The sequence below is a fragment of the Trachypithecus francoisi genome, unplaced genomic scaffold (assembly GCF_009764315.1).
Source record: "Trachypithecus francoisi isolate TF-2019V2 unplaced genomic scaffold, Tfra_2.0 Lachesis_group10, whole genome shotgun sequence".
Classification (NCBI taxonomy): domain Eukaryota; kingdom Metazoa; phylum Chordata; class Mammalia; order Primates; family Cercopithecidae; genus Trachypithecus; species Trachypithecus francoisi.
In genome coordinates this window covers 128174790-128200114 of record NW_022681455.1, presented here as the reverse complement: position 1 = coordinate 128200114, position 25325 = coordinate 128174790, and the positions used below count along the sequence as shown (strand labels likewise).

Below are 25325 nucleotides of genomic sequence, written 5' to 3'. Positions count from 1 at the left end.
GAAATAGCAGGAGGAGCAGCGGCTTGGGAGAGGGGAAAAAAAAAAAAAAACAAAAACCTGCCAGGATGGATTTTAAGTGGTGATTTGACTGAAAAGATCTCCGTGACTCGGCCGGCCTCACGAGAGGGGCCGTGGCATAGTGTTGTGATGGTTCCTGGTGGTGCGCTGGGGGTTCCCTTCACAGGGCTTTGTTCTGGGGTTGATGGTGGGGTCAGGTAGGGCCCTGGCTGAGGGGTGTTGAGTAGCACTGCCATTTGAATCTCTGCTGCATCCGTCATCGTGCGGCCTGGGCCTGCATGTTCTTTTTCTGACTCTAAGAGCCCTGCGTGCCCCTGGAAGGAGCACCCGCCGACAGTGTGATGCAGGGCACGGGGCGGGGCTGAGCTGCAGGGGCACTGGCTGATGGCCGCTCCTCTGGCCCTTTTCTGCAGAGCTGCGGGTGGAAGTGGAGCAGCCTCATCACCAGCTGCCCCGGGAAGGCAGCTCCTCCGAGTACTCCAGCTCCTCCTCCAGCCCCATGGGGGTGCAGGCCCGGGAAGAGAGCTCCGACAGTGCCGAAGAGAATGACAGACGTAAGGGCACGTGCGCGCCGCTGGCTCCACCTGGCCCGGCTGTGGAATGGCACTGACCACTCTGTTTCCCTCTCTAGGTGTGGAGATTCACTTGGAGAGCTCCGACAAGGAGAAGCCGGTGATGCTCCTGAATCACTTCACTTCCAGTTCCGCCAGACCCACGGCCCAGGTTCTCCCTGTGCAGAATGAGGCCAGCTCCAATCCATCAGGCCACCACCCCCTGCCCCCACAGATGCTGAGCACAGCCTCACACATCGCACCCATCCGCATGCTGAATTCCGTGCACAAGCCGGAAAGAGGCAGCGCGGACATGAAGCTCCTCTCGTCTTCTGTGCACTCACTTTTGTCTCTAGAAGAAAGGAATAAAGGATCTGGACCAAGAAGCAGCATGAAAGTGGACAAGAGCTTTGGCAGCGCCATGATGGACGTGCTGCCCGCGTCTGCACCCCACCAGCCTGTGCAGGTCCTCTCTGGGCTTTCAGAGAGCAGCTCCATGTCACCCACGGTCTCCTTTGGTCCCCGGGCCAAAGTCGTGCATGCATCCACACTGGACAGGGTGCTGAAGACAGCACAGCAACCAGCCCTGGTGGTGGAGACCAGCACGGCCGCCACAGGGACGCCCAGCACAGTCCTCCACGCCGCCCGTCCGCCCATCAAACTGCTGCTGTCGTCATCTGTTCCTGCTGATTCTGCCATTTCTGGGCAAACCTCCTGTCCTAATAATGTGCAAATAAGTGTGCCCCCTGCAATAATAAACCCCCGGACTGCTCTGTATACAGCCAACACCAAAGTTGCCTTTTCTGCAATGAGCAGTATGCCAGTGGGCCCCCTGCAGGGTGGCTTCTGTGCAAACAGCAACACTGCCTCTCCCAGCAGCCACCCCTCCACGTCCTTTGCCAACATGGCCACGTTGCCCAGCTGCCCAGCCCCCAGCTCCAGCCCGGCGCTGTCCTCCGTCCCTGAAAGCAGTTTCTATAGCAGCAGTGGTGGTGGCGGCTCCACAGGAAACATTCCTGCCTCGAATCCGAACCACCACCACCACCACCACCATCAGCAGCCCCCGGCACCCCCGCAGCCCGCCCCACCCCCGCCGGGCTGCATCGTGTGCACGTCCTGTGGCTGCAGCGGCAGCTGCGGCTCAAGTGGCCTGACTGTCAGCTACGCCAACTACTTCCAGCACCCGTTCTCCGGTCCGTCCGTGTTCACCTTCCCGTTCTTGCCCTTCAGTCCCATGTGCAGCAGCGGCTACGTCAGCGCCCAGCAGTACGGCGGTGGCTCCACCTTCCCTGTCGTACACGCCCCCTACAGCAGCAGCGGGACCCCAGACCCTGTCCTGAGCGGGCAGTCCACGTTTGCCGTGCCAGCCATGCAGAACTTCATGGCGGGGACAGCAGGGGTGTACCAGACCCAAGGACTGGTGGGCAGTAGCAATGGTTCCAGTCACAAAAAGAGCGGGAACCTGTCTTGTTACAACTGCGGGGCCACTGGTCACCGCGCCCAGGACTGCAAACAGCCGTCCATGGACTTCAACCGGCCAGGTAAGCGCGCGCCATGGCCGCGCCCACCAGGCTCCCGCAGGACCAATGCACACAAATGCTTGGTTTTTATGAAGAGTAAACTTATTTCTTTGTAAAGCAAATAATTTTTCGAATGCTTTTTGAAAGCGCGTGGAGGCCGGGCGCGGTGGCTCAAGCCTGTAATCCCAGCACTTTGGGAGGCCGAGACGGGCGGATCACGAGGTCAGGAGATCGAGATCATCCTGGCTAACATGGTGAACCCCGTCTCTACTAAAAATACAAAAAAAAAAAAAACTAGCCGGGCGAGGTGGCGGGCGCCTGTAGTCCCAGCTACTCGGGAGGCTGAGGCAGGAGAATGGGGTGACCCCGGGAGGCGGAGCTTGCAGTGAGCCGAGATTGCGCCACTGCACTCAGTCTGGGCGACAGAGCGAGACTCTGCCTCAAAAAAAAAAAAAAAAAAAAAAAAAAAAAAAAAAAGAAAGCGCGTGGAAAGCTTCATGATAGGCTGTGAGGTCCCCAGAAGGGCTGCTGTTGGGTGTGAAACGGTCATGATGATTTCAGACAGCCTCTTGTTCTAGAAGGTGCTTAGCCAGTGTGGACAGGGCCTCCCTGGGCTGCCATGTCTTGCTTCGAGCCCAGAGCGGGAGCGTGAGGGATTCAGTGCTGCCCCCTGGCTTACACTGGGGCTCAGGCTGAGGGGCCTCCTCAGTCTGGACCCTCTGGGGTGGGGCTCGCTGTCCCCTCTCCCCCTCCCTGCCGGCGCGGCTGTGGGTGTGGGGGGGCTGTCACCCCTCGGCCGTGCTGCATCTTCCGTTCTCTCCTGTTTTATCTCCACTATTTTTTTGTCTCCTTTAGTCAAATCCCAGTGGATGTCTGATGTAGTTATTATAATAGGTTTCTTCTTGCTGTCTATTTTGGAAACTGGGGACTGGGAAAGTGGGTCCCAACTCTGACAACTCATGGTGCCACCTTGCCAAAGTCACTTGATGACTGCAGACTTCCAGTTGCTTCTGAGGGTTGCAGTAGATCTGTGATTCTCAGACCTGCCTGTGCATCACAGTCACCTGGAGAGTTTTTAGAAACACACCTGCTGACTCAGCAGGCCTGCAGGCGAGGTGGGTTGACGGGCACTCTGCCACGTGGGCCCGGTGGGTCTGTGCCTCCCTTCATAAAGCCAGCTGTATCTCCAGAGGCACGGGGCACTCGCCAGCGCTCACCTGCTCTCAACTAGTGAAAGGACCCATGTTAGAGCAGCCTGCCCAACGTGTGCAGAGCCTGACTCCCAGAGAAAGCTCCTAAAGAAAAAGATTGGTGGTCAGGCACGGTGGCTCACGCCTGTAATCCCAGCACTTTGGGAGGCCGAGGCGGGTAGATCATGAGGTCAGGAGATCGAGACCATCCTGGCTAACATGGTGAAACCCCGTCTCTAGTAAAGATGCAAAAAATTAGCCGGGCGCGGTGGCGGGCGCCTGTAGTCCCAGCTACTCGGGAGGCTGAGGCAGGAGAATGGCGTGAACCCGGGAGGTGGAGCTTGCAGTGAGCCGAGATCGCGCCACTGCACCCCAGCCTGGGCGACAGAGCTAGACTCCGTCTCAAAAAAAAAAAAAAAAAAAAGATTGGTAACTCTTCCTGAGTCATTTCACCCCAGTCTGATTTGATCAACTTGTAATATTAGCTCGCATTTTGCAGGGGCAGGAAGGGAGTGGAAACAGGATGGGTGCCCTAGATTTCCAGCACCAGAATCTTGCCCAGTGGCTCTGGAAATGACTGGACAGATTGGTGGATGGTGGTGATTCTACAGTCATTCCAATTTGACCTCTTTTTTCCCCTCTCTCTAGGTACTTTTAGGTTGAAATACGCCCCTCCAGCAGAAAGTCTGGACTCCACAGATTGATATTTTTCTCTGGCAACAGAACATTATTAAGCCATGGAGACATAAGGAAAATTAAATACAAAACTGAGAAGTCTAGTTGCTGTTGAGCTTAATCTTTTTAATCCAAAGGTGCTTTACTTTTCCTAGACTGGATAGAAAAATCTAGCGTAGAAGTGCATCAAACTCGGTTTATTGCCAAAACCCTAGATTGGAGCTTGGTGTCAGAACTTGCCTAGTGGGCATCTCTGTGGCCGGTGAACTCGGCCACCTACACGTTTGGTTGCAGTGCAGAGACCCCATGTCTCCCGAAGAGCATTGCCATCCTTGGCCCTCCTAGGCTCACACGTCAATTCCAGGGCAGCTACACGTGGTCTGAATCGAGAACTGAGCTTGGAGTTCTCCAGGTGGAGCTCCACCCGCCGGACTCTTGACACCCCTGGGCTAGGGAAAATGTCGACTTTGTTTTGTTCTGTTCCTAAAGTGATTAGCACTAATCTCTGGGATTTTTAAGGATTGCACTACAGAAGAATGTATCCTGATGTAAATCTCTGCGGTTCTGGGAGCCAAACTCCTCTGAGAACAGTCAGTGCAAGAGACTCCAATAATCCATATTTAAAGAGTCAGCACCAGCAGGCTACTCGACTTAGGACACAACAGAGATTTTAGTATTTCCTTCCCTCCTCCAAGCAGTTGTAGCAGTTTCAGGTTTTTAATTTTTTCTGCAAATAAATCTAAACTACATTATTAAATAGAAATAGTTTACTCGCAACAACTTAATTTCTAAGGGTCCAAGTCCCAGAGAATCCATAGTCGTCAGAGCGTTGAGAGTATCTTTCTTCCCAGCCGGTCAGTGGCTTCGAGCCCCGTCTTCCACTACAGATCACCCCTCGAGGGGCTCGGCGACAGCGCGGCTCTGTGAGTGGCTGTGAGGATGCTGCACGTCCTTAGCAGAGTTTGCAAGTTGCTTTCTCTCCCACGGGCTCCCCAAGAACCTCCAACCCCGAGGCTTATCGCTAGCGGATTCGCATCTGAGACAGACATTTCAACAATGATACAGTCCTGTCATTTGTCAGCAAAAGATTGGGAATTTTCTCCTGTCAACTTCTTTCGTATTAGGCTGTGTATTGATAGTTAATTCCGTTAAAAATTACTTGGAAAACAGTGGGAAGTGGTAGGACTCTGGAAGAGGCCACACACCCGAGAGCTACGAGATCTGTGCCAGTCTGGTTTTGGTCAGGTAGTAATAAAAGTCCTCAGTGTAGATCTCTAAATTTCAACCCACGGAAATGAAAGCCTTTTGTCTGAAATTGACAGACTTAAATCTTCAAGGTTAAAGGGAATTTTCTGCTCAAACAATACTCATCTAAAATGCTAAAGTCGTCAGTGTTAAAATACTGAGCGGTAAAATCTTGCCAGGGATTTTGCAGTTGGATATTTATTTTTAAAAAAATTAAAATATTCAGACCATTCTTAAAATGGGACAATCAGCCTCATGAAAAATTGATGTAAATCAAAAGAATACCCTAGAATGAGGCATTGTGATGTGAGGGTTCAATTTTAAGAGCAGTTCCTAACTTCATAGAAACTAAAGCAGAAAGTTGTTACATTTTTTTATGACAGGCTTTTTGTAGAATGTGTTTTATTTTAGTTGAATTTTATTTCTATGCAATGCAGAATTAACAGACCTCTCTCTCCTCATGGTACACAGTATTACAGTGTTGAAGTAATGGTGATGCTTATTACAACAGCTATTTAGGGGAATGTTACGTTGATCTTTTAAATTATAAACACTACAAAATGTCAAAATAATGAGAACTGACACAACTTTGCCTTAAAGAGTACTAGACTGGACCTTCTCATATTACGTTAAAGGAAGACTTAGCGTGTTCACTGATGTTTACGATTTTAATATTTCTGAAGGCCATTCCAGTGGCCTGGATATGTGCTGAAAGCCAAACTTTTAAATTTTTTGGTTTTTTAAACAAAGAAATATTTTAAATAAATCCTATTTCAACACTGAAATTGTTGAAAACCGTCTCATAACAAAAGGAAAAAACATTTAAATTTTTGTTTTAGTGGTCAGTATAGGGGAATGAAAGCGTCTGTTGTTACCCATGTAACTATTTTGATAAGAATTAGAGGTTAACCTTAAATCCAGCAAAACATTAAAACAGAAACTTTTCAACTTGAAGCCTGCCATTCAGCGTTGAGGTAAACGAGTTCCAACATTGTCCCGGCTGTGTTCCCAGCAGCGGAGGTCTCTGCGGAGCTTCCGGGCGTCTTGAACGTGCATGGGCAGTGTGACATCTCCAGGGAGGCTGTCCGAAGTGGAGAATCGTGAGCTGTAAATAGGAACGACACAGTGCAGAGAAGACGGAACCGCCCATCCGTGAGGGCCTCTCCATGAGGGAGCCGCAGGCTTGGACCTGAGAGAATTTGCCAGCCGTGAGCTCGGACGCATCTCTCCCAAAGCACCCGAGCTTGGCGCGCCTGAAGAGCGTCTTGCGTTCATCAGACTTCCTCACCTGAAAACACAGAACATGCCCTTTCAAGTACTTAGTCATTTTCCTGAAATTGTGGTCTGTTTCAGAAGGCTGTGGCAACCAGGTAGGTGTGGCACTGGCCATGTGCCACGTCTTTGCCCTTTGTAGTCTGTCAGATGTTAAAGTTTCTAACCCGGTTTTTTTAATCTCCAAGAATGGGGAAAGTGGAATGTGGAGATGGAAGCAGAACGTGATGTTGGGATACAACAGCTATTTAATCCTTCGTTTTATTTTTTAAGGAAAACACTCAGTTTTCTACCTTATTTTCTAATGTTGATTTCATGGTAATATTGACCGTTGGAAGGTGTTTAACGTAAAATCTCATTGCTGAAGAGCACTGAGGAAATGGGAGCTAGCACTTGTAATAAAAATAAAGACAAGGTATTGTCTTGAATGCATATATGTGATTGGGTATTTGAAAAACCAGCATCATGTGTCATCTCCAGAAGATTACAGGAGTCAGCTTGTTCATGTAGGGGTGTTAGTAGGTTCCGTATTCTTCATTCAGTTCTTAGAATTCTAGGTCCTTTATTGCCCAAAGTCAGCACAGTTAGTTTCTACCACAGACTCTGTGTTGGGGCACAGTAGTGGGCGGGGTAGTGACTTTGCCTAAACGTCACCCGGCTGGAACGCCTTCCATCTGAACAGGGGCTGAGCGGGGCTTTAGGCACTTGCCAAATGGGAACCGGGTTGCACCCTCCTTGCTCCCTGTCATTTTCTTGTCACTCTTCCTGCTTCCCAGTGTTTTGTTGTATGCCCTGCTCGTTGTACGCCGTGATGACTGATGGTACCGCATGCCGAGGTCTTCAAGGTTGTGAGGAAAGCCGTCTCCCTGCTTGACTCGACTGCTGTCCCAGAGGAGAGTCCTGTGCGACCTGAGCGGGGGTGGCTGTCATTTCCAGCATGCAGGTGACTCCCAAAGAATGAGTCAGGCGGCATGAATGCCATGGGTTCTGAAGAGGCGAATTTGCTGAAAAGTCCCAAGGGTCTGAATGAAAGCATCTTTAATCAACACTCGCAATATTCTAGAAAACCATATACTGTGCTGGTTGAGGCCAAAGGTCAACATTGCTCCACTGTTCACCAAGGAAGGGGGCAGTGGCCATCAGCTGCGGCCTCCCGTGCGTTGTAACAAGCCCTCATCACATGTATGAGTCTTACGTGCACAAAAAGAGAAGGCTTTGGTACTGAAACTGGACACCTTGTGTACTCAAGATACCTTCACAGCTTCTATTGGACATATTTTCTTTTTAGGAATGAAGGAAAATTCTCCCATTTTTGAGCCATTCTTTTGTCAATTCTACAAAATTGCATGTAACTTTATAAATATTTTTAAAAGATATAGTTTTGTAAATATTTAATATTCCGCTAATTTGATTTTGAATTGTAAATGTCAAGTATTCTGTTTTTGGGGTTTTTATGTTTTATTATACTTTGTTAAAAAGGACAAATTGTACATTTTTAGAATGTTTTTATGAGTAAATTTAATGTACTGAAAATAAAAATTTTAAAAAAGGCTCAGTGTTTGATTTCACTAGGTCTTTGTCTCAGAATATGCAGCCACACACCTTTTCAGATCAGTCTGAATCTCCAAACTAGGGGTTCCATCCTTTCTACCCTCTCAGATTTACAAAAGGGATACCTGACTTTAAATCCATTCATTCTCTATCAAGGTGCCAAGTTTTGTTGTTTTCTTTTGAGATGGAGTTTCACTCTTGTTGCCCAGGCTGAAATGCGATGGCACGATCTCGGCTCACGCCAACCTCCGGGGTTCAAGCGATTCTCCTGCCTCAGCCTCCCGAGTAGCTGGGATTACAGGCATCCGCCATCACGCCTGGCTAATTTTGCATTTTTCAGTAGACTTGGGCTTCTCCATGTTGGTCAGGCTGGTCTTGAACTCTGGACCTCAGGTGATCCGCCTGCCTCAGCCTCCCAAAGTGCTGGTATTACCGGCGTGAGCCACCACACCTGGCCAAGTGTTTTTTTTTTGAGATGGAGTCTCGCTCTGTTGCCCAGGCTGGAGTGCAGTGGCGTGATCTCCGCTCACTGCAAGCCCCATGCCATTCTCCTGCCTCAGCCTCCCGAGTAGCTGGGCCTACAGGCGCCCGCCATCACGCCCAGCAAATTTTTCATATTTTTTTAGTAGAGACGGGGTTTCACCGTGTTAGCCAGGATTGTCTTGATCCCCTGACCTCGTGATCCGCCTGCCTCGGCCTCTCAAAGTGCTGGGATTACAGGTGTGAGCCACCGCGCCCGGCTTGTATTTTTTTTTTTAAAGTGTCCCTGCTAATGACAAAAGATGTAAATTCCTGATTTGGGGTTCAAGATGTTTCAACATGAGTTTCCATAAAAATGAAAGTTAGCATGAATGGATGTCAGATACCTTGGGAATGTGGCCCTACCCAGAAGTGACTTTCAGGGAGGGAGCAGGCCTGCTGCAGAGGGGGTGACACAATGACAAAAGCCACCACCTGCTACACCAGCCTGTGACTGACTCGGCAACATACAGAATCACTCCCATGGCATCTAAGACCACACCCTTCTGGATTTGAGAGGTGGCAACATACTGAGCATGTGCCCTGGTGACGTCAGGGAAGTAAGTGGGGACACAGCACCCACGGGGAGCTCTGAAGACAGGACGAGGGACAAGCTGCTTCTGTGGAGCACCTGGGCTGGGAAGGCAGTTGTCTCGTGTCACTCTTGTATTTTTCAGCAGACTTTCAGGTGCCTACTTAAACTGGAGCTGGGCTCAGAGTTCCCTAGATGAGGAGGCTGGCCACTTTTTGTCTGGCCTGAGTGCTGAAGTGTGTGTGTGCTGCATCTGTACACGGTGCCAGCAGCTCCCCATGTCCCCCGAGGGTACACTTTCTTAACCACACACACCCCTGATATCTATGGTGGTGGTTGGTTTACAGGAGTAGGTTGTTCGGTGTTTATTCCCACAAAACACGTGAGTGAGTCAATTCGCATCCATCCTCATAGCCCGTGACACGTGAGTTCTCAAGAGGACTTCGCTTTATAAAGGCTAGACCTGGTGGCAGGGCCTTGGCCAAGGTGGGGAGGGTGCCCTTGACAAGGCAGAGGCCCTCAGAGGGTGGTGTTCCTCCATGTGAGTGCCCCCTCAGCACGAGAGGACCAGCCTGGATGCCCCTCCTTGGGAATACAAGGACCTGCTTTGCTTTGGAAAGTGCAAACTGGGGGATCCAAGTCTCAAAAACGGATCCCATTAAACTGAGCTTTGATGACAGTTTTTAATTGTGCCTTTATTCAACTTAGTTCATTAAAAATGTACTTGTTTTAAAGATCCTATAAATAAAGTGACCACTCACATGGGATATAGGTCACCCCTCAGCATGTTACCTTTTTTTTTTTTTTTAAAAAGCAGTATTTCTTATAGGAATCTTACTGATCACACAGTAGTAACAATAATGTCAGATACGATGTATACAGTCTAAACGAGACAGGCCAGTTAAGAATTTACATAATGTAAAAATACACATATTAAAAGTTATTAGCCAGGTAGACAGACGCATGCACTGGGGGGAGAGCAGGTGACAGGAACTCCTTTAACAATCAGTAGAGGGCCCAGATGCAGGGAATCCGGTTTTCCCCATTACAGTAAACAGCTTTCACTAATGTATACAGGTATTCACTAATGTATACAGGTATTCCACACACATCTCCACACACAAGGGTACCTTGTGACCTGCCACACATAGGGTCTAACGTGGTATAACTGCGATTTTCCTGTGATACTCCCAAGAAAATTATAAATAGCGAACCCCATGCAGGTAGTGGGAAGCACTGGTCTTTTATCACAGGTTGAACCTGAGGAGGTTTAACTCTTGACATTAGTATCTGTAAAGAGCGTATGGCTCTTTTTGCTATGTGTTCTCCACAACTGACATGCACTTAGTGTGGGAGAATTCTAATGGCTGGCTGACCTAACAGTGACAACTACTATTCAAAATGTGGGAACCTTTTCAGTAATATTGAGTTATACATTTAACATTAAAAAAACGTGAATCATCCATAGCTTTAAGCCAGAAGGCAGAAGCGAGTGTGTCTGAATGTTAATGCTTTCAGTTACACCATTTTGTGGTTTCTACCGCTGTCTTCCAGAATGACACTGGTACTCTGCTGCTTTCCGTAACAACACAGGCACCAGTTTGAACTCAAAACTTGTAACAGAAGAAATGCCACTCTTTCTCCAGGGTCTTTTCAGAAACTAGATCAAAGTTATAAATTATTCAAGTTTCCTTTTGAGTGGTGTCTTTATGTGTGTAACTATATCTAGAGAACAAACCCGAAATGTCTGCCCCTGCAGGAGTGTGGACTTTGGGTTCTGTTAGGAGCTGGGGACCTTCAGCAGTTTACAGGCAGGGCCGTTTTCTTACACCTCGTTTACCCTGCGTTTGTGCCAACTCTGATGGCAAATGCATTTTGCGGGGATTACGCTTCACAACTCAGGCCTAAAGATCCTCTTAGGGAGATCTCTCTAGCTGAGTAGAAAACTTCTACCCGAAAAGGCGGCGGGTTCTGTGAACCTGAAGAGAAGACTCAGGGTCTCTCTGAAAGCCTTTAAATTACTCCTGGAATTGCAAGTTCCTATTAGTGAGAAGAGAGCATTAAAATAACTTGAAGGTGTATTTTATTGGCAACTTAGAATGCAAAGTATTTTATTTTTAAATTTTTAAAATCTGAAAACAAGCTAGCCTACATTAAATAATATAGTTTCCAAAGCTGAATGTGCTCACTTGGAGCTCAGTTTTCTGCTTGAAACACAAACAGAACTTCCTAACACTCCTAGGCGGGAACACTACTGCTGGATGATCTGTGATTAGATGAACTGATCCATCTCAGTTGGTAACATCCCTTTTTTTTCCTTGGTAAGGGTTTAAAAAATTCTAGAATAGATGCATTTTTCTAGTTTTACACTGACAATTTCAGCCCGAACGTCTCCTGGGAGGCATAGACCATGTACAGGAATCCATCTTCATCCTTCTCACTCTCATACACCTCTGAGATGGGTGTGGAGACGCTCACCATGCTGTGGCCGTTCACCAACAGGAAGAAGGCTTGATTAGCGTTGAGCTGTAAGCGCCTTCTGTCGAAAGAAAACAACATGAAGAAATATTGACGACAATACCAGAAGGATGAAGCGTGTGTTAAAATATCACCCGCTCTGATCAATAAAATATGAAAATGTTCTAGATGCTCTTGAATCCAATACTTCTCATAAAGCACAGGACATTTCCCTTGATTATACTGACATGAGCTGTCATCACTGAAAGATGACACTTTAGGCTGACTTTAGTATGCGGTCTGAATAGCTGTTACAGTGTCTACTGTGAGAAAGCAGTTCAAATACAGTTTCTAAACTATTCTAAGATCTAAGCCTGTGCCATTTTTTGCCACTCAACTCAGTCCACATTCTCTTTAGCTTTGCTGTACAAAACCTTAATAACTTGTAACATTGATTTTCAGCAGGAAACATCTACCTTAGATGTTATGATAATAGAAACTAGATCTGAAGTCTAGCAAGTAAGAAATATAAAACCTCAAAAAAAGAAACATTTTATAGTTTTAAGTGGAAATGGTTTTAATCAGAACTGAATTCAGCTGAAAAAGATTTTTTTGAAGATTTTAACCAGAACTAAAGATTTATCTGTAAGTTTCAGAAAGAATAAGTTACTCAAAGGAAATTTATTATAAAACAAAAGTGGCTGAATACCTAATTATCTTGATGAGCTCACTCATGTTGACATGGTCAGGTACAAGGAACTTTGTTTTATCCAGGACAGGAAGCTGCTTCTCACCCTTGTATCGTTCTATTATCACCTGGAAAGGAAGCCAGAAGTGATTTTAAAATAGTCATCAGGCCGGGCGCGGTGGCTCACGCCTGTCATCCCAGCACTTTGGGAGGCCAAGGCAGCCAGATCATGAGGTCAGGAGATCAAGACTATCCTGGCTAACGCGGTGAAACCCCGTCTCTACTAAAAATACAAAAAAAATTAGCTGGGCATGGTGGCAGGCGCCTATAATCCCAGCTACTCGGGAGGCTGAGGCAGGAGAAAGGCATGAACCCGGGAGGTGGAGCTTGCAGTGAGCCCGAGATCGTGCCACTGCACTCCAGCCTGGGAAACAGTGACGTTCCATCTCAGAAAAAAAAGTCATCAGGCTGGGCATGGTGGCACACGCCTGTAATCCCAGCACTTTGGGAGGGTGAGGCGAGCAGATCACCTGAGGTCAGGAGTTCGAGACCAGCCTGGTCAACATGGCAAAACCCCGTCTCTACTAAAAATACAAATATTATCCAGGTGTGGCGGCAGGTGCAGCTGGGATGCTGAGACATGAGAATCACTTGAACCTGGGAGGCGGAGGTTGCAGTGAGCTGAGATTGCGCCACTGCACTCCAGCCTAGGGCATAGAGCTAGACTGTCTCCAATAAACAAATAAGTAAAATAGTCATCAACAATGAAAAACAGATAAAATGCCTCCTACATTCTAACTAGCACAAGCCAAAATGGGCTTTGAAAAAGCACATTCATTAGCTTCCTCGTGGCTCTCCTGTGAAGAGTGATCATTTGCTGGCTTCGACATCTACCCCTTACAACATACGGTACGCGAGAGACGATATGGCTGCCGCCAGGTAGGAAGTGGGGAAAATACTTTGCTATGTATCCTTTGTGTTTCAATTTTGGAACAATGAAAAATACATACCTAGTCAGAAAAAGACCTCAAGCCTTACCGAAGCAGAGAGGCTGGGAGCTAGCGTCAAGCACAAAACATCTGAAACTCTCAATTCCAAAACCACCATATCCTGAGACATGGCTGAAGTTCTAATGAAAGTAAATGCATGTGTTTCGGGAGCCGCGGTGGCTCTGAATGGTTGTCCTGGCGCATACAGAGGCGAGACTATGCGTTCGAGGCCAACCTGGGCAACATAAAAACCTCTCATCCATTAAAATAAATAAATAGATAAATAAAGTAAATGCATGTGTTTTAATAAATGTGTAAGTTCCTAATTATAGTAATATGCTCAATGTTTTTCCACACTAGAGACATGAAAAAATTATATTTGACAAGGTGAGTAGAGTCCATTATTAGATGGTTCTACAGATAAAGTTTTGTGCATAATGACCTGGTACTTTCATTTTGAGAAAATATTTCTTTAAATGAGGTTAAAAATACAAGTATTTGAGGCTGGGTGTGGTAGCTCACGCCTGTAATCTCAGCCCTTTGAGAGGCTGAGGCGGGCGGATCACGAGGTCAGAAGATCGAGACCATCCTGGCTAACATGGTGAAACCCCGTCTCTACTAGAAAAATGCAAAAAAAAAAAAAAAAAACTAGCCGGGCGAGGTGGCGGGTGCCTGTAGTCCCAGCTACTTGGGAGGCTGAGGCAGGAGAACGGCGTGAACCCAGGAGGCGGAGCTTGCAGTGAGACGAGATTACGCCACTGCACTCCAGCCTGGGTGACAGAGCGAGACTCCGCCTTAAAAAAAAAATTATATATATATATGTATTTGAACTACACAGGGAACAAATATAGTTTCATATTATTAATTTAAATAAATCCATCAGGCCAGCGTAGTGACTCACACCTGTAATCCCAGCACTTTGGGAGGCCGAGGCGGGTGGATCATGAGGTCAAAAGATCAAGACCATCCTGGCCAACATGGTGAAACCCCATCTCTACTAAAAATACAAAAATTAGCTGGGCGTGGCGGCACGTGCCTGTACTCCCAGCTACTCAGGAGGCTGAGGCAGGAGAATGGCGTGAACCCAGGAAGCGGAGCTTGCAGTGAGCCAAGATTGCACCACTACACTCCAGCCTGGGCGACAGAGCGACACTCCGTCTCATAAATAAATAAATAAATAAATAATTAGTCAGCTCCTCACCATACTTCCTTTCCATGGAGCAAAATATTTTGTTTTTTAATTCTAAACTGCTATAATATCTGACCACAGATGAGCCTCTGAGTCTCATTAGCGTCTGTGTTTACTGAGCGCTGCAGACATCTTCTCTATATACGGTAATTCTTCTACCCTATCGTAACAAAGAGAAGTTGAGTGGCAGGAATGGGAAATCTTTACATGCTTCTTTGGGAAAGAAAAATGCTTATTTGTACATTGTTCCATTGTGTGAGACCTACATAGGGTTCTGTGTAAGGCTGAGTCAAGCTGTCATCACCTTCCCTGGTAAGTTTGAGAGCTTTATCTAGCAGGCCTGCTCAGAAGTGTGATATCCACAAGGAAATATCAGTGTGTAGGCTCCACCTGCCTGAGTTTAAGTGGTAGCAGAAATTAGAGGCAGTAGAGAAATCTTGGATCCTGAGGCCAGCCACTGGCTCATGCCTGTAATCCCAACACTTTGAGAGATCAAGGTGGAGGATCATTTGAGCCCAGGAGTTTGAGATCAGCCTGGGTAACACAGCAAAACCCTGTCTCTACAAAAAAACTTAAAAAAATTAGCCAGGTATGGTGGCGTTCACCTCTAGTCCCAGATACTCAGGAGGCTGAGGAGGGAGGACTGCTTGAGCACAAGGTGGCTGAGACTGCAGTGAGCTATGATTGCAACACTGCACTCCAGCCTGGGAAACAGAGTGAGACCCTGTCTCTTAAAAAAAAGGATACCTCCTTCTAGGTTGTGAAACTGACACCCAGGGTTTGGCTGTCTGGTGATTCCTATAAAGACCCTGTCAAGTGGATGCACTTATGCAGTGCTCTCCCCTGTGTACATTTGTGACTGAAACCGAGGCCTGAGACTACCTACCGGAATTTTGGTTGGATGCTGCTCTCGAATAAGTCGGACATCTTCTACTCTTTGTTCTGCAATGAAATGAAGAGATAGAAGCATTATTAAGGGCTAGTTTCTTTCCAGCTCTGCTGCTGGTCCTACATCCAAGTTCAGCTGTTAGCCGTGGCACAGCAGAACAGTGAAGTCATCTTTCCTAGAACTTAAAGAAACAAAACATGAACACTTCAAATCTGATAAAGGTTTGTATCTAAGGCCAAAGACAATATAACATACATGGCTCTACATCAGGTGATAGGACACAGACCAGGAATATGGGACAACTGATTTCAAGGAACTGGGAGCCCAAGTTTGTGGACAGATATACAAGGCAGATCCACTGCATGAGTCCAAATCCTTCCTCCAAAGACCACTACTACCTATAATATTAACTTCAATTTTTGTTAATTTTCCATAGTTGAAAATGGAATCCATTATATCCCTTATAAACCAGGAAATACCATTTTCTCTTATCACTTCCAGCTTTTTAATGATACAGTGCCTAAGAGAAAAACTGCTCAAGAGAATGGAATATGAGGCTGGGCACACTGGTTCATGCCTGTAATCCCAGCACTTTGGGAGGCCGAGGTGGGCAGATCACTTGAGGTCAGGAGTTCGAGACCAGTCTGGCCAACATGGTGAAACCCCGTCCCATCTCTACTAAAAATACAAAAATTAGCCGGGCATAATGGCACATGCCTGTAATCCCACCTACTCGGGAGGCTGAGGCAGGAGAATCACTTGAACCTGGGACATGGAGGTTGCAGTGAGCAGAGATTGCGCCACTGCACTCCAGCCTGGGAAACAGAGCAAGATTCTGTCTCAAAAAAACAAAAAAGAACGGAATATGGAAAGAAAAAAAATATTCTTGAGTTTTAGTTTTCTTCAGTACCTAAGAGAAATCACAGCTTAAGACACAAAGTCTACTGTTGAATATTTTTCTAAAGACATACCTATTCTCCCTTTTAACAGAACGACTTACTGATTCAACGTTCAACAGCTGTACTAGACTGTGGGCAGTACAGGAAAAAAAGCAAGCCAAGTTCAGTTCTCAAAAACCCACAAATATAGTTGGAGAGAAGTCATTTACAAAGCAATACATGTATTTAAAAAAAGGCAATATGTGAATATATGACTTAGATGGCATTATTTAAAACTTCCAAAAAAAAAAAAAATGAGCAAAATCACCTTGATTTACTATGGTAGGATTGATTCTCATGGTAAGGACAAATAAATAATCAATGTCATGAACTTCTTGAGACAGAAAAAAGATGGTGTGACCTACATAAAGATGACGTTACTCTAACATCATTGCCAATCTCATTTGGATTAAAAAAAATTTTAGTATCACTTTTTTTTTTTTTTTGAGATGGAGTTTCACTCTGTTGCCCAGGCTGGAGTGCAGTGGTGCAATCTCCGCTCACTGCAAGCTCCGCCTCCTGGGTTCACGCCATTCTCCTGCATCAGCCTCCTGAGTAGCTGGGACTACAGGCGCCCACCACCACGTCTGGCTAATTTTTTTGTATTTTTAGTAGACACGGGCTATGGTTTTCCTCCATAGCCAGGATGGTCTCGATCTCCTGGCCTCATGATCCACCTGCCTTGGCCTCTCAAAGTGCTGGGATTACACGTGTGAACCACCGCGCCTGGCCCAATTTTAGTATCACTCTTTATAAAAACTTTAAAAATTCCTATTTTCAAGTACTGCCATAAGTTCGACTTCTGTCTCCCCATCCAAAATTTTAAAATCAGCTTCTAAGATACATTACTAAATATAAACATCTTTGCTACAAAGATTGCAAACTCATGGATTTCTACCAGTGCATATTCCTATTGAATAAATATGCAAATGATAAATTTAGTGGCCAGGTGCAGTGGCTCATGCCTGTAATCCCAGTACTTTGGGAGGCCAAGGCGGGTGGATCACGAGGTCAGGAGTTCGAGACCAGCCTGGCCACAATGGTGATACCCCAACTCGACTAAAAATACAAAAATTAGCTGGGCGCGGTGGCAGATGCTTGTAATCCCAGCTACTCGGGAGGCTGAGGCAGAGGAATCGCTTGAACTCGGGAGGCAGAGGTTGCAGTGAGCCAAGATTATGCCACTGTACTCTAGACTGGGTGACAGAGCAAGACTGTCTCAAAATAATAAAAAATAAAAAATAAAAATGATAAATTTAGATATTGTTAATAGTAAAATTAACCTAGTGGCTCTTATCCTTTGACTCCTTCTCTACTTCCCAGCGAGGTTCTCAGTGACCCCTCATCATCACCCCTCCTATTTACGAGACCTCTTCCTATGCCTGTCCTACCCCAGACCCTCTTCACAATAAAAACCTCCATTGTGTCTGTGTAGATTATTTCCGTGTATAGGGAAAATCACGATTTAATTCACTCCAGCAAATAAATGATACCTCTCTTTCATATATCCTGGAATGTTTCACATTTAAAAGCTTATCCTAATAAATCTAAAAGTAGAAACGTTCAGGCAGAGGGGAAAGTTTTTTTTTTTTTTTTTTTTGAGACGGAAGTCTCACTCTGTCGCCCAGGCTGGATTGCAGTGGCACGATCTCGGCTCACTGCAAGCTCCGTCTCCCAGGTTCACACCATTCTCCTGCCTCAGCCTCCCCAGTAGCTGGGACTACAGGCGCCCACCGCCATGCCCGGCTAATTTTTTGTATTTTTTTTAGTAGAGACGGGATTTCACTGTGTTAGCCAGGATGGTCTCAATCTCCTGCCCTCGTGATCCGCCTGCCTCAGCCTCCCAAAGTGCTGGGATTACAGGCTTGTGCCACCGCGCCTGGCCGGAAAGATTTTTTTAATATAAGAAACTAGGTTTGGCCGGGTGTGGTGGCTCACGTTTGTAATCCCAGCACTTTGGGAGGCTGAGGCGGGTGGATCACCTGAGGTCAGGAGTTCAAGACTATCCTGGCCAACATGGTGAAACCATCTTTACTGAAAATACAAAAGTTAGCTGGGCGTGGTGGTGGGCGCCTGTAATCCCAGCTACTCAGGAGGCTAAGGCAGGAGAATCACTTGAACTCAGGAGGCGGAGGTTGCAGTGAGCTGAGATCATGACACTGCACTCCAGCCTGAGTGACAACAGCGTGAGACCCTGTCTCAAAAAAAAGAAAAAAAAAGGAAAGAAGGAAAAAACAGAAAGGCTCTATGAAGTTTCAAAGTCAGACACTATAGTGTTTAAAGTTATCTTTACGGCCGGGCGCGGTGGCTCAAGCCTGTAATCCCAGCACTTTGGGAGGCCGAGACGGGCGGATCACGAGGTCAGGAGATCGAGACCATCCTGGCTAACACTGTGAAACCCTGTCTCTACTAAAAAAATACAAAAAACTAGCCGGGCGAGGTGGTGGGTGCCTGTAGTCCCAGCTACTCGGGAGGCTGAGGCAGGAGAATGGCTTAAACCCGGGAGGCGGAGCTTGCAGTGAGCTGAGATCCGGCCACTGCACTCCAGCCGGAGCGACAGAGCGAGACTCCGTCTCAAACAAAAAAAATAATAAATAAATAAATAAATAAAGTTATCTTTACCCTGATTGATTCCCAAAATACGACCTAAAAAGACAAAAATGATTATTTTCATGAAAGGTGTGAAGTATATAAAAGACAAGTTACTTCCTTAAGCTGTAAAGAATAGCACCCAAGTCTCCCATAGGAGCATCTTAGCAGCCTGTCCAGCAGCAACAAAAACCCAGTGCTGGGCCTGGAGGAACTGGCTGTACACAGTGCGCACCCAGTGCCAGGCCTGGAGGAACTGGCTGTACACAGTGCGCACCCAGTGCCGAGGAGGAACTGGCTGTACACAGTGCGCACCCAGTGCCGGGCCTGGAGGAACTGGCTGTACACAGTGCGCACCCAGTGCCGGGCCTGAGGAACTGGCTGTACACAGTGCGCACCCAGTGCCGGGCCTGGAGGAACTGGCTGTACACAGTGCGCACCCAGTGCCGGGCCTGGAGGAACTGGCTGTACACAGTGCGCACCCAGTGCCGGGCCTGGAGGAACTGGCTGTACACAGTGCGCACCCAGTGCCGGGCCTGAGGAACTGGCTGTACACAGTGCGCACCCAGTGCCGGGCCTGGAGGAACTGGCTGTACACAGTGCGCACCCAGTGCCGGGCCTGGAGGAACTGGCTGTACACAGTGCGCACCCAGTGCCGGGCCTGGAGGAACTGGCTGTACACAGTGCGCACCCAGTGCCGGGCCTGGAGGAACTGGCTGTACACAGTGCGCACCCAGTGCCGGGCCTGGAGGAACTGGCTGTACACAGTGCGCACCAGTGCCGGGCCTGGAGGAACTGGCTGTACACAGTGCGCACCCAGTGCCGGCCTGGAGGAACTGGCTGTACACAGTGCGCACCCAGTGCCGGGCCTGGAGGAACTGGCTGTACACAGTGCGCACCCAGTGCCGGGCTGGAGGAACTGGCTGTACACAGTGCGCACCCAGTGCCGGGCCTGGAGGAACTGGCTGTACACAGTGCGCACCCAGTGCGGGGCCTGAGGAACTGGCTGTACACAGGGCGCACCCAGTGCGGGGCCTGGAGGAACTGGCTGTACACAGGGCGCACCCAGTGCCGGGCCTGAGGAACTGGCTGTACACAGGGCGCACCCAGTGCGGGGCCTGGAGGAACTGGCTGTACACAGTGCGCACCCAGTGCTGATCCCAAGTAACTGGCTGTACACAGTACGCACTGACGCTCCACACATTCTTCAGGAGACAGCTGTTTTAGAGGCTAACAGTATATTCAACAGAAGCATTATGAACAGCACAGTCAATGGCAGAGAAAGAGGGCAAGTCTTTTACTCCCTTAGTTTCCTAATGCTGTAATGATCTGTTTTTATTTGTCTTTCTCAACAGACTGTCCCCCTGGCAGTCAAGGACCCAGCTCGAGGCCAAACTGTGTTCCCCCAGGGCTTAGGCTTTACATAGAAGATAGTTAATCAACAACTGAATGATTGCTCCAGATGCACACCAAAATCTAATCTCCTTCCCCAGATTCCTTTCTTCTAAAACAAAAAAGAATCCTTAGAAGGCTTTACAAACATTAAAATAAAGAGTAGGAGCCTAAGGTTTCCTATTTTAATGAACACGTTATTTGCAAAGTTGTTTTGAGGTATCTTTAGTCATTTTAAGTACAATTTCAGTTACACATATTTTCCAGGATGTACTTCTCAGAGAAGAATTGAAGCATTCCCCGTCCCCCAGGCCAGGCATGGTGGCTCACACCTGTAATCCCAGGGCTTTGGGAAGCCAAGGCAGGAGGATCACTTGAGGCCAGGAGTTCAAGACCAGCCTGGGCCACACAGCAACAACAACTCTATGTCTGTTTGTTTTTTTTTGTTTTTCTGGTAGAGATGTGGTCTCACTATGTTGCCCAGGCTGGTCTTGAACTCCCGAACTCAAGCGATCCTGCCTTGGCCTCCTAAAGTGCTGGGATTACAGGTGTGAGCCACCATGCCCCACATAATTTTAATTTTTGAAGTTCATTCCAGTTTTCCAATACATCTCCCAGGACACACTATGTCTCCTGACTCACACAGTCTTGGTCCACTTATAATATACTGGAAATGATGGCTACCTGCTGGAAACTGGGAGAATTCAGGCCAGGTTAAACGTACCAGTCCAGACTCTGCCACTAGGTGGACCATGATCTTCATCGCCAGGCCCCACCCAGTTTCTTTAGCTACAAAAGGAAGGGGTTCTTTTCAGTGAGCCTTAAAATCCATTTCAACTTTGAGAACCCTCTCAATCCTGGTAGAGTTTATCAGCAGAGCTATACTCAGTTTTAACCTTAAACTCACTCACTTGGAAAGAGAAAGCACCACTCAAGCTAATGGGGCTAATCTTAGACTCCATAAAGAGGTTCTCTCCAAGGATTCATTTCCCTCACTTACTGTGCTACACATGTCTGAAAATTGTCAGTAATCACGATCAAAATTACCAAAATATTCATGAACTAGAAAGATTTTTTAATTACCAAAATTAGAAGCAAGGAAAGGTAACAGCTGTTAAAAGACACTTAAGACGTGTCTACAAAGTGACTATTAAAAAAGGCCGGGCGCGGTGGCTCAAGCCTGTAATCCCAGCACTTTGGGAGGCCGAGACGGGCGGATCACGAGGTCAGGAGATCGAGACCATCCTGGCTAATACGGTGAAACCCTGTCTCTACTACAAAATACAAAAAACTAGCCGGGCGACGAGGCGGGCGCCTGTAGTCCCAGCTACTCGGGAGGCTGAGACAGGAGAATGGCGTGAACCCGGGAGGCGGAGCTTGCAGTGAGCTGAGAGCCGGCCACTGCACTCCAGCCCCGGCGGCAGAGCAAGACTCCGTCTCAAAAAAAAAAAAAAAAAAAAAAAAAAAACAAAGTGACTATTAAAGAGACATTTAAAGGGGAGGGGGCAAAATAAACGTGAGCCAAGGGAAAAACCCTGAAAATACAGTGTATATAAGATACATACATCGATGGGAAAAAAATGGGGCATTATTGCTGGTCTACCCTCAGGGCCACTTTTAGGTTCCAGGAAATTCCTTGTTCAGATGTGTTAATCTCACATTTCCTACCGTTACTACCTACTCTTCGCATACATTTTTCCAGAATAACCCAAAAGTACTATAAGCAAAAAAGAAAATAACTATAGTTTCTGTTATGAGAAAAAAGGCATCTCTCCTACACAAATGTTCCCAGTTAACTTTTCATTGGTGAAAACAAAAGCCAGATCTGAGGTGGGCCGATGGATCGCTTTAGCCCGGGAGGTCGAGGCTGCAGCGGGCTGTGACTGCGCCACTGCACTCCAGCCCAGGTGACAGAGCGAGACCCTGTCTCAAAAACAAAAGAAAGAAAGAAAATCTGCCTTAAATGCTGCTCTCAGGGCTCAACAAGCCTAGACACTAGTAAGAGTTCATTAAGGTTACTAACAAGAAAACTTCTAACAGAAAAGGCACGTCTAAGTCTTGCTAACCAACGGACTGCCTCAAGAGGCTGTTTGAAAAGATATGCTTGGCAAGCCAAGGTCCATTTTCATTTACGGAAGTTTCTCAGGCATTACTGAAGCTTCTCAGGCACAAGAAATAAAATAACGGTTAAGAATGAGACCTGCAAAACTAGATCCAAACTCAAATGAATGCTAAGCTCTTTCTGGACTCCGGGAAACTAGGCAAAAGCAGACAAACAGCACCACTGTGTGGGCTCCTGACGAGGACGGCGGCAGGCATTCGCCGTCCACGGGGATGAGCATGAACACGGTGCTTCCCTACCAAACCGGTGCCTGCAGCTTCGGCAGAAACAGATATCCGGATCTGCTGCGTTCTCTTGCTCAAAAGGGACATAATCACTTCGCATCATCTGCGTGGAGGAAATATTGTGATGGTGACACCTGCACGTTTCACCAAATGCCAGGACACCTCAGTTGGGTTTCCAGTCTGAACTGGCGGAGAAGGGACGTATTCCTGGTGTCAGGCTGAGACCGTCAACGCACACCCAAGAGAAGTGTCCCAGCCCAGCTCCCGGGCTGCACACACAACTGTCAACACCGCCGTGGGCCGTCCCGGGCGCGGCGGGCCCGGGGGCCCAGCACGTTTCCCTCCTCTCGACGGAGGCACTGGGGTCTGCAACGGGCACTCGCAGCCGGGCGGGCTCCCTCGACGGGAAAACTCGCCCTGAAGGGGACGCGCTGGGTCCCGGCGCAGCCCGGCTTCAGAGCCGAACTGCCCAGCGTGGCCCCGGGGGCCCTTGAGCCCCAGAAGCGCGACCCTCGCCCGGCAGCGCGCTCGAGGGGACGGCGGTGGCCGGGGTGCGGCAGGGACCCCGCCGCGGAGGGCGCCGGGTGATTCAGCAGGCCCGGGGGCCCCGAGCGCACCGGTCCCCGCCCGCCCTCCCTCCGCGGGCTGCCTCCTCCTAGGCCTCCGAGGGGTCCGCAGGCCACCCCGGCCCAGACCAGCCTCCGGCCCTCCCGGCTCGGCCCCGGCCTGGGTCCCTCACGGTGCCCCGGGCCCCGCGTCCCTCGGCCCCGCTCGGCCTCCCGGCTCGGCCTCGGCCCCTCAAGGCGTCCAAGGCCCTGCCGCCCTCCACAGCTCGGACCCCGGACCCGCCGCATCCGCCGCCCTCGCGGCGACACTCACCGAAGGTGCGGCGCTGCTTGAAGGTCTTCTCCGACGGCATGGTGCGGGGATCTGGGCGGCGGCGGCGACGATGCGAGGGTCCCGGCGGCTCCTGGGGGCGGCGGCGGCTGCGGCGGCGAATCCGACTCTGGCGATAGCGACTTCCCTTGTGTCTTCTCAGCCCGCAGCCTGGTCAGGTGACTCGCGGCGCGTCACCGAGGGGCGGGGCCAGAGCCGGCAGGGGCCGCCGCCATGGCGGGCGTGGCGGAACCCAGGAGAGGCACGTAGCGTGGGGGCGGGGTAGGTGTGTGCGCGTGCGCGATGGGTGAAACGGGCGCTCTGCGCTTGCTCCCGGTGGTGCCCCTGCCCCGCCCAGCACCGCTGGGCGCCTGAGGTGACGGTTGTGGGCCGGGCCGCAGCCCGGGGCTGTGGGCGCTCGGGAGCCTGCTGCCCGAGCCTGAGGAGAGGGCAGCGCGGGGCGGGGGAGGCTGAGCCACGGGCGTGGTGTCCCGGGGCGCTCTTGAGGGACCGGTCAAAGGAAGGGACATGGGCTAAACCCGACCATCCCTTCCCCTCCGGAGAGAGACTTGGCCGTGCGGCCCCAGACGCCGGCACCCCGGGCTGAGGCGCGCAGGGCAGGCCGCGCCCTTTTCGGGAGACAGGGTCGCCGCTCGCCGTGGAGCCCCGGCCCCCTCCGCGTGCAGGGGCGCGTGCGGTCCGTGGGTGGCTTCCGGGGAGCGGCCGTTGGTGACCTCCGCCCGCAGTCACTCGACGCCCAGCCTTGGGGCGTCTACGGAACTGCTTTTGTCCGGAGGCCTCCATCCTGGGCGCAGTCCCCTCTCCCAGTCCCGCCGCCGCCGCGCTCGGGACGCTCCTGGTGGCTGTGAGATCTTCCTCCCGTTAGGTCGCCTGCGGCGACGGCCAGGCTGCCCCACGTCGCTAGCCGCCCTGTCCACCCCTCAGCCTCCCAGCCACCAAACTCGCGGGACACCTTACACTCGTGACAGTTTTTGAGTCTCGGACTCATCTGTAAAAGGGCAGTCATATTTGAGGACTCCAAATGGGCCGCAGTGCGTCAATCACCATGCGATAGTTGGTTGCTATTGCCCACCTCAGCCTATGGCCAACGTGTCTCTGTAGGAACAGCCCTAGATTCTTTGGGGTTTTTTTGAGATAGGGTCTTGCTCTGTTGCCCAGCCTGGAATGCAGTGGCGCGATCATAGCTCGTGGCGGCCTCTACCTCCTGGGCTCAAGCCTCCCGAGAAGCTGGGAGTAGAGCCGCGATCTCGCTTTGTTGCCCAGGCTGGTCTTGAACTCCTGGCCTCAAGCGACCCTCCCGCCTTGGCCTCCTTCAGAGTTGGGATTACAGGCGTGAGCCACGGCTCCCGGCTATTTGGCTGTTTTTGTTCTTTAATATCTAATACTTTGAAAGAGCCCCCATAGTTCCAGGATTTCTCCTTTTGACTTTGTAAAAGCCTTTCTTCTATCCCAATTGGATGAAGTAATTGGATTAGGCTGATACAATCTACACTGTGAGCTTGAAACGTGCAAAACATACGAAAATAGCCGGGGGTGGTGGCTCTCGCCTGTAATCCCAGCTCTTACGGAGGCAGAGGCTGGAGGATCTCTTGAGCCCAGGAGTTCGAGCCCTGTCTGGGCAACATAGCAAGACCCGGTTCTCCACAAAAAACAAAAAGTATGAAAATATATTTCTCGTGCCGTGTGGTGACTCACACCTGTAATTCCAGCATTTTGGGAGGCAAAGGCAGGAGGATCACGAGGTCAAGAGTTAGAGACCAGCCTGGTCAACATGGTGAAACCCCATCTCTACTAAAAATACAAAAATTAGCTGGGTGTGGTGGTGGGCGCCTGTAATCCCAGCTACTCGGGAGGCTGAGTCAGGAGAATCGCTTGAAA

The 25325-nt window shown here is 49.2% G+C and overlaps 2 protein-coding genes across 7 annotated transcripts in view; one reads left to right on the top strand and one right to left on the bottom strand.

Moving 5' to 3' along the window:
• The window catches only part of ZCCHC14 (zinc finger CCHC-type containing 14), an 88188-nt gene extending 80164 nt beyond the window's left edge, over nt 1-8024 (top strand). For 3 of the 6 annotated variants that reach the window (XM_033219259.1, XM_033219257.1, XM_033219261.1), the window contains 2 exons: nt 432-572; nt 650-2211. In XM_033219259.1, coding sequence (XP_033075150.1) covers nt 432-572; nt 650-2205 — 1697 coding nt within the window. In that variant the 3' untranslated portion in view covers nt 2206-2211. Of the gene's footprint in view, nt 1-431; nt 573-649; nt 2212-3927 lie in introns of those variants that run through there. The other 3 variants (XR_004439037.1, XM_033219258.1, XM_033219260.1) reach the window with 3 other exon arrangements.
• Nucleotides 8025-9747: 1723 nt separating this feature from the next.
• On the bottom strand, nt 9748-24079 carry MAP1LC3B (microtubule associated protein 1 light chain 3 beta). Its single transcript, XM_033219256.1, has 4 exons — nt 23430-24079; nt 15283-15338; nt 12240-12346; nt 9748-11612 (listed from the first exon to the last, which is right to left on the bottom strand). Exons 1-4 carry the CDS (start codon nt 23467-23469, stop codon nt 11438-11440), a joined length of 378 nt encoding a protein of 125 aa, XP_033075147.1. The 5' UTR covers nt 23470-24079; the 3' UTR covers nt 9748-11437.
• Between the last annotated feature and the right edge of the window lie 1246 nt (nt 24080-25325).

Excerpts from the sequence above, each read along its gene's own strand:
- MAP1LC3B (XM_033219256.1), bottom strand. The coding sequence starts at position 23,469 with ATGCCGTCGGAGAAGACCTTCAAGCAGCGCCGCACCTTCG. Across the intron at positions 15,339-23,429 it reads CAAGCAGCGCCGCACCTTCG|AACAAAGAGTAGAAGATGTC; the intron begins GTGAGTGTCGCC and ends ATTTCATTGCAG. Across the intron at positions 12,347-15,282 it reads AGCATCCAACCAAAATTCCG|GTGATAATAGAACGATACAA; the intron begins GTAGGTAGTCTC and ends CTTCCTTTCCAG.